At 35.6% G+C, this 9,424-nt stretch overlaps 1 protein-coding gene across 1 annotated transcript in view; it reads left to right on the top strand.

The window, feature by feature from the left end:
- LOC145685908 (uncharacterized) overlaps positions 1–6,707 on the top strand; it is a 36,504-nt gene extending 29,797 nt beyond the window's left edge. The window contains exon 4 of the mRNA XM_081758664.1: positions 1,799–6,707. Within this exon, the coding sequence (XP_081614790.1) occupies positions 1,799–2,540 (742 nt within the window). The 3' untranslated portion in view covers positions 2,541–6,707. The remainder of the gene's footprint in view (positions 1–1,798) is intronic.
- The last annotated feature ends 2,717 nt before the right edge of the window (positions 6,708–9,424 follow it).

Below are 9,424 nucleotides of genomic sequence, written 5' to 3' on the forward strand. Positions count from 1 at the left end.
GCATTCAGAGAAAGCTTCTTGTTGGTGGGAGAACCCTCCTCCCTACTACTCGTTTTTTCTACATAGCTTATGATATGAGAGCTTTCCTATATATACGGAAGATTTTTACAGGGAAGAGGTCAGTTGACCGTCAGTCTTGGGGGAGACTTCGAACAGTCTTCAAAATGTAGTCTATAGAACTTACTCGGCTCGGTTAGCCGAGTGGGAGCTTTTCTCCCCGTAAGAGAATATTACGATTTCAAGTAAAGAAGGGGGAGTATTACGGAGGTCTTGCTTAAACTCGTTAAGTTCTCCGAGTCTTAAATAGAGCAGAATGCATGAGCTATATTAGGTTCTACCTTCTAGTAGGGTTTCATTTTCTTGGACTAAAATGAGGTCCTGTGAGAAGAAGGGATATAGAAAAATAATTCTTATACTAATTCAAGAAACAGATTTTCTCTAGGGAATTAGGCCCTGTAGAATAGGGACAGGATTTGATCCTCGAAATGCTACATTCCATATTTAGGTGGATATGGCATTTAGATTAACAATCCCCTGATACTAGAATTTTGAGTACGTGTTCAAAACTGAAGCTGTATAGGTTTTGGTCGGTTATAAGGTAATTTGTTTCTCTTGCAGGACACTATAGGTTTTTATGAATACTCTGAACACAGATTCCTGGATTCGATCCCTCGAAGTGGACTCGTAAGAGGCTACTGATAGAGTTTTTAGATTTTTTTTTGAATCACATCTCCTAATTCAGGGAGTATGGTTCTTATCTAACCTTTACCTGCCAGATCTATTTAAGGATCTTTCGCTACTATAAGGCGAACTCATTCTCCTTACCTATCTATCCCTATAATAAGTATTTAGATAGATATCCTTCTAGTGCATCTCCTATTTAAGGGAGTACACAAAATAGGGTCGTAGGCCAGGGCTTTTGATGTAGTGAGTCAATGCCCTTTATAAGTTAAGGTTGACAGAGGACGCTTTTAGTGAGGGCTAACCCTTCTGTCTGTCGCAGGCACATAATTAGAGAAACCTTAGCTTAATAAAGTTTACTAAAATAGAGAAAAATTAAGGAATTGGAGAAGAGAATACCCAACAGGTATATCTCATGCACTTTTGAAGAAAGATATTTCATAGAATTATCAACTTTTTCTAAATAAACTTTTAATAGAGGTAACTCATGTGTTATGATTTCATATGTAGATAAGATTCTGAGTTATAAATCTGTTTATTAAGTTAAATTACCTTAGACATTACTTATTTTGTTTTAAGATACGAGCCTGAATATAATTTATTTATTTATTTATTTTTTAGTTTGTCGAAAATTTTGTGATAGAGACACGAATAGCCTTAGCTCACAGTCTGACGGGTTTCAGAGTTGCATACCAAAAAGTAACATAAACATTTAATTTTTTTTTTCGACAAACACTATGAACCACTAATACAAACAAACTTTACATTTCCAAACGAAACTATATACATTAAGGGGTCACTTCAAAAATATTAGGGGACAACTGCCCTCTCTTGCCTCTCTAATCGCCATCCATGACTGTAAGTTTCATACATCCAACACATTTCTTTAGGACCTATCGGAAACAAATGAAGTACATTATCGGCGGAAGTACATTAAACTTGACCTATTCATAACTTAGTAGTACTAGTCGACGAATAGCCCTACTATAAGTTATGTATTAAAACTTTTTTTTGCTTCCTCCAATCACTTGTTCTTATTGTTGTCTGTGTTTATATTGACTGTTTTCCGACTAACTAGTAATTATCCTACTTATTCGTATTTTTACATATCTTTCAGCATGATGAAACTCCTGAACAGATACAACCGAAACTACCTATATCCATACATGAGAGCAGCTATTCTTGGATTATCCTTCAGTGACCCAGAACACTGTCTGTCTGCGTACCCATACTGCCCTAGAGACGAGGACCAACTCGTGGATTACCTAAACAATCATCAAGGAGGGGTCTTCAACGCTGTATTAGGACCAGAAGGCACTGGGCGCTTTACTGAAGCTATTAGGAATGAAGACATAAGGAATGGAGCTATCCGAGATAATTCTCTAATTCAGAACGGTGCAAGAAACAGTCCTTTCTTGACCGAAGCTCGCTTCACTACATCGAACACAACTGGAAGAAGTTTCAACAATGATCGTGGACTTTCCGCTTTATCATCAGGAGTAAGAGCAACTTCTGCCGGAAGTATTACGGAAGCAAGACTTTTAGGTAGCAACAATGATTTGTCATTTAGGAATAGTGGAGGAACTGTACGTGCTCAAATTTTCAGAAGTAAAGATACGTTTCCTTCAAATATTAGGGCGACCAATGCATTATATACATCAACAAGAAGTCCTTTCGTACAGTCCGGTAGACAACTGGACGATTTACAATCTTTCCGGAATACACAGTACAAACCTTGGAGGTTTCCTACTGAAAGACCAGAGAGAGATTTAAGAGACGAAAGGGTTCAGAATGTACGAGCATTAAATAATCCATTTTTAGATTCTAGTCGACGTATTGTGTTTCCGGAAAGTGGTTAAGTATCATAATCGTAATTATAAGCAATGGTGAAATAGCAAATGTAATTTTTGAGGAGTACACGCTATTCTATCAAATTCAAGATTATTTTGTCACATGTAGATACTGTATATATTCGAAATTTCAGACACATTTCTCATTAAGTTAACGTATAAGATTCCATGCACTATTTCTTATTGATAAGCTTCTAGATATATTTTTCATGAGTGCAAGTTGTATTATAAGTTTACAGACACATTTCTTCTGGTTACCACTAAGGAAGGATTTTTTTTTGGGGGGGAATTAGACTTGAAAGAGGGGAAATTGGAGGTAGCAATAACTATAAGATGATACCCTTATCTCTTAATGTCTTAAGGGTTGATACACGAAATTACGTATTTGGAATTTCGTTTAAAATAATTAAGGGACGAAAAGAGGTAAGAAGAAAAGGAGACGATGGTTGCAATTACTATGTTAAGATGTTTCAGAATCCCTTAAGTTTAGACATGTGAAACATCCTAATTAGACTTCTTTTTTATTTAAGATGATTAAACATATTTTTAAGCGTTTCTTGATATCTAATCTAGAAGGGAAAGAAATGAAGTGGGTTCATTAATGTTAGTCAAATATTTAAAATAAATTCTGAAGCATTTTAATATTCATGTGAAATTCAAGCACCGGTAGGTACTACGAGGTTAATGGGAGCATAACTCACTAGAAAGATGAACATGGGTTGAACTTGGATTTTTCTTTTCTTTTTTTTTCTTTTTTCTTTTCTTTCTTTTTCCTTTCTTTTTGAAATTGTGAACTTCACTTATTTTTTTCGGTTTGAGCTTAGCTCATTTCTAAATTTTGAATTCCACCGTTAAATTTCTTTGATTTTATCCAGTTTGAGCGTGAGTTGAGCTTATGTCTTTTTAACTTATGTATGCCCTTATCGTTTTTTTTTTTTTTTTTTTTTTTTGGTATTTTGATTTATTTTGGAAAATAGATAGTTTTCGACCTATTCTTGGTGAATTTAGTGTCATTTCTTTTTGCTGATCTCCCATTCGCTAATTATGATATTGGGTCGAAAACGACCTGAGGAGCAAATATATAAGCTTTAGCAATAACAAAATACATAAGTGGGTCGTTTTCGACCTGGGGGGTTTAAATGGGTTAATATTGTTCTTAATTAACCCTAAGTTCAGCCACATGTGCCCACAGTTTTAGCCTGTTTGGAAATTGATCAAAATAGAGAGTGTCCATCGTGAAACTCCGACATTGAAAACAAATGTAGGAGAAAAGAAAAGTTACATTCCATAATTACCATACATGAAAATAATAACGTAACTCAAGAAGTTTTACTGTAACGAAACTTTACTTCAGTACCTTTGCATATGTGCGCTTGTTAGACACGAAGAATGTCTAGCATGTAGTCAATTTCGCTCCAGGTGTTGTGCAGTATGTTTAATGTGACATAATTTATGATATCTCTTATGCCACTGATGGGTAAACTACGGCACTAGGGCCAGATGCGGCCCCCCAGTAAGGTTCTATCCGGCTGGTGATATTATTCCTAACCTGGAAAATGAAGAAGAAGAATAGGGCTACTTCAAAAGAGTTGTATAATAAACAGACTGACAGATGAGCATTTAAATTCGTTCCTGAGAATCAATACATCTTTGTTTGAACCAGGTTATAAGAAACTTCAACCATTACTAGAACTTAGTATTACAAGAATTGCTTTTTGCTTTTAATGAATTATATTGGCCCGTCTAACCCTTTTTATATTTTCTTTGGCCCTCTCTTTCAAAAGTTTCTTCATGACTGTCTTTATACGATGTTTAAGTTCAGTATGTTCTCAACTTGTATAGACACACTTTGTCTCTGATATAGGTCTACAAAATCTAATAGAATAATTTCGAAGAAACACGGAAGCCAAGAAATTGGTCCACCGCGACCAACCCAACAAGTGGAGAATGACATAAAATGAATGTTGGACCTGAAGGCTTCAATGTGGTGGGGCACCATCGTGCTGAAAGATTATTGTTGACAGTATGTGTGCTAGTTTGTACTTCAAGCGGATGCGTTATTTCGGGAGGGCCAGATGACAATAGTACACAATTTATTAAAACCATGTGTTTCTCAAACTCAAGGGGGAGCACCCTGAGTTTTAGAAACACATGGTTTTAATAAATTGTGTATTAGTGTACGATCTCCGGCAAAATCTGAAATTACGCTACTGCTCCAAAGTTCTCCAACATATTCACGTAAGAGTTACCAGTAATAGTATTTTCCTTAAAGAAAAAGGGATCCACAACTTTATCTTAGGTAAGATCACACCAAACATTAACTTGTGAAGTATTGCATCTACACTTTTTTTTTTATCCTAAACCCCAAATTCGTACATTATGGCGACTTACTTTCCCAGATAAGTGAAAGGTACTATGCGTGATTCAGCATAGCTATCGCAAATGTTTGGCGCCGAGGTCGGTCATCGGGCTTGATTTCCTGCACAATTTGTTCCTTCTATGTGTGCAAATGCAGGCGACGATGAAGAGTTTTGTAAACTGTCTACCTTTTTCATTCCCTAATACTCTCATTACTTACCTATTCTGTGGAATTCATTTGAAAATTTTTGCACATTTTCTACACCTCTTCCTGAATGCGTTCATTTGCACAACCATGTTCTTTAACAATAATGCCAATTACCAGGAACTGATCATGCCATTGCTTTATATTATGAACGTCGGAGGGTCCTTATAGTACATAGCGCGAAAGTTACATTGCTCTTGAATTACGGACTTTCTTTCTGTATGCCACCACATAACCTGGGAACGCCATTTTAGAAACAATTTACTACTGCACCGCCAGTTAGCGCGCATAAATTTGTTGATTTTCTCTTTCTGGTAATTTTAAAACAGTGACATGAAACGAAAAAGAAATACGAGTTACACGACGGACACGCTGTCTTATTGTAATGATCATTATTGCCATAAGATCATTGTAAGAATCATATTTGTCATAAAATCATTGTAAAAACAACGATTATCATAAGATTGTTGTATCAAGAATTGTTACCATAAGCTCACTGTAATAACAAACATTATCATAAAGTCATTATAACAATAATCGATTATATAATTGTAATTATAATTACATGTGTAATCATAAAGGTATTGTAGCAACATATTTTTAATAAGCTTTAAAAGTGGTAGTAGCCCTTTTCTAATCACATCCCTTCTTTCTAGGTCTTACATTATGTATTAAAAATGGAATAAGCATTCGTTATAATTATTGTTGGGAAAAGTAAACTAAAGATTAATATGTAATTAAATGCTAGAGTCTATACATAGGTATAAACTTGTTATAGTAACAGAATATATGTTTCAAATGGACATTTTAATAAATGTTCTTTGGTGACAATGGCTCTCTAGTTTGATTACATAATTCATCTCTGTTAAAGGTAAACTAGTGTATTGAAAATCAAGGTTCATGTAGTGCAAACGAGCGTAGTTTGTGTGCAGTTATCTTACATGACTAATGGTTTGTTGAGTCGTCAAATTTTACTGGTGTGAGTTGAAGTTCACGTAAGTAGTAGGTAACGTCGATGTTACAAAAGAGTATAAGGCAGAATCTATCTCTCAATCAATCGACAAATGAGGAGTTGGATGGCCAAGTAGCGTAACTCGTTTAAAAAACAAAAAGGGAGAGAGAGAGAGAGACAGAGACAGAGACAGAGAGAGAGAGAGAGAGAGAGAAAGAGAGAGAGATCAAGTCATTTCCGTGAACTTGAAATCTTGCGTATCTCAGAGTTAAAAGACCAGGCGGGTGCACTGAAATTGAGCAAACTTTCACTCTCTTATCTGTTGACAAAGATAATGCCTTAATGAGCAGGCAACCAAATTTCTAAATTGCGCAAAAAATGTTGTGCAACGTTGCTATCATTACCATTAAACAATTCGACAAATAAAAACAATCACTAAAACGCAAGTTTTTTTAGGGGGTAAATAAGTAATGGATAACAATAGAATTTTCAGTTATCTTTATTATATGTGTGCACGGGCGTCGTTAAAGACGGTGACGGAGGAACATGTCGCAGTCAATAATTTTTTGTATCATGTCTTAACTGTAAGATTGCCTTTAAGATTGAAACTGTAAGAAAATAGTTATTGGAAGCAAATAGTTATTAAAAAATTGTAAGGAAAATAAAGGTATATAAAATAAAAAAATATATAAATATTTCTATAAGTTCCTTTCAAAAATAGTGGACAACCGTTCAACCAATCAGATATAAGGATTTTTTTTTTTACATTTTACAGTTTTAGCCAATCAGAAACAAGCATTTGTTTACATATTTCAGGTGTGTCTACCACGTATCTTAGTAACTGTCCGTTCACCTTTTTATAAATGATTCTTTTATTTGCATTTGCATCAAAAGGATTGAGTTTTTTCATGGGGAAATAGCTGAGTTTAGGAATTAACATATAAACCATGAGAAGGCACGTATGACATTTTTATAGGATACAAGCTGTAGGATTTAAATTTCAAAGATACAAACTGTAAACGTGTAAGTATATATTTTGCTTTGTAAACATTAGAATACAACACAATTATATCTCACAAAGGAATGTCGTTTATACATTTTATTTCGGTGCAAAATTTCACACAATTTTCCGAATTCTGTTGTTGGCAACGTCGCGATGGAAATTTGCGCAATTTCAGCACTTTTTGCTCCTCGTTAATAGGCCTAAGTTATAATTTACGAAGATTATCAACGATCTAATCCTTAGAGAAATTTGCGCAATGTCGTTGCACCGGATCAAACCATAGGCCAAAAGATGGCAACAAAAAGAAACGATTTTGTCCGCTTTTTTCTATATTGATTCTAATAAAAGTCTCAACAACTCACAATGTCTCAAAACTGAGTTACGCCACTTTGCTATTCAACACCTCAAATAGTGATCATACTGATCAAGTTGTTACATACAGACTTGTTGAACAACTGATATCAATACTACTTTCACAAATCTTTCTGAATATTTTATGGAACTCGAAAGAAACATAGTTTAGAAAAGGGATGATTTACCCGACAAAAATGTGAGGAACGTTAATTGGTATTTATCTCAAAATGAATCTGTCTCAGGAACCATGAAAGAAGTTACAGCATATTACCGTACGTTTTAGTGAGCAATACATTAGGGTTACCTACGAGTAAAGAGTTGAGATCATCTTGTCTCGGAAGTATGTTCGTGAAAGTGGCCTCGTCTCAAGTGGAGCGTTAGAAGATATATCTCCTCTCGTCTCACGAAAACTGCCTCGTCTTGTCTTTTGGCGCTTGCATATAAGAAAATATTGAGTAGGCCACAATTCTGGACAAACGTACTATTATATTTAGTATAATAATACGTTACCACCCGCTTTTTGAGCACCAAGTTACATAAAACGTACAAAAGTTTCAACGAATTGTATTTAAAAAGGTAATAAAATAACATTTCTCACATTATTGTTGTAGTTGGCGACTAAATGGCCAAAAGGGACAAAATCTTGTTTCTTTCTTTTTTTTTTAAACAATTCCATTTGCACATCTGATACCATAATCTAAAAAGTACTGGGCCTTTTGCGCACGAGATGGCGTTAGTGTATCAAATCTCAAGGTATACGAGTCGCAGCAGATAAGGTCGTGCATCATACATCATGAGCTACTGCCGTTGGATAGAAAGATAGACTCGGACCGGTTACTGTCGACATCGACAATCAGCGTCAGTCCACTTAGCAAGTCAAAAGAAACGGTCGGAGCTGGCCAACAGAAAAAATATCGTATACCACGATGACAATACCAGACCACATCTACATCTTTTACAACCCGTCAGAAATCGAGAGAACTTGGCTGGGAGATTTTAGTGTTTCCACCGTGTTATCCGTACCTAGCAACGTGAGATTATCATTTGTTTCTGTCTCTACAGAATTCACTGAACGATGTTAATTTCTAAGCAGACGTGTGAAAATCATGTGTCACTTTTGTTTTTGTGTGTGTGATTAGAAGCCACAGAAATTTTCTAGCAACGTAATTAATGTTGTTGTAAAAATACAGAAGAACACTGCCAAAATGGTGCAAGTATAGTCTGAATTTTGACCTGTAAAGGTTCAATACTTTTTAGACAACCTGATATTAATATTGATATAACATCCATACGCATAAAATAAAAGAGGAATATTGGACTGAATGACTGCAGTGAAAATATAACCGTTGTGTTAAGCCCATTAAACTCAATACTTTTGATCTACTTGTTGCTATTTTCCGGATATCCGCTTCTGCTAATGAAGTGTAATGTTGTCACATGCTATACAAGCCTTTGCAACTGCTTGCAACTTGCATTCGATTGATATACTAGAGCATGATTTCGTTTTTGGTGAAACAAACATTTAAAGAAGGCATGAATGACAAAGGTACCAGCTGTGCAGTAAAGAATTCGATTACTTAACAACAATGAACTATTTTCGTAACGCTTACTGGCTATCCTTCACTTCTTTCTCTAAGAACTCAAGCTCAAGTTCATCTCTGACCAGTGGTGGCTCTAAAAATATAGTCACAAAATCATATGCTCCGTCCAGGTAAAACCATCAATAGAGATCATTATAATGCTGAACTTGATTAAATGCACCACAAACTTGTCTAGAAGCGTCCAGCAATAGTCAACAGACATGGTGTTCTCATATTGCACGACAAAGCTCGACCACATGTCACCCACGGGACTGTGCAGGCTCTCCATGTGATGCAGTATGAAATCCTCCTTCATCCATCATACTTCCCTGATACCTATCCCACAGAGTACCAGCATCTCGATCACTTTGCAGGAGAAAAAAAAAACTTTCTTAATGGCCAGGAAGTGCAGCACGTTGTTAAGGACTTTTTTTGCGCTCC

The sequence above is a fragment of the Thermobia domestica genome, chromosome 5 (assembly GCF_964235325.1).
Source record: "Thermobia domestica chromosome 5, izTheDome1.hap1.1, whole genome shotgun sequence".
In the NCBI taxonomy this organism is placed as follows: Eukaryota; Metazoa; Arthropoda; class Insecta; order Zygentoma; family Lepismatidae; genus Thermobia; species Thermobia domestica.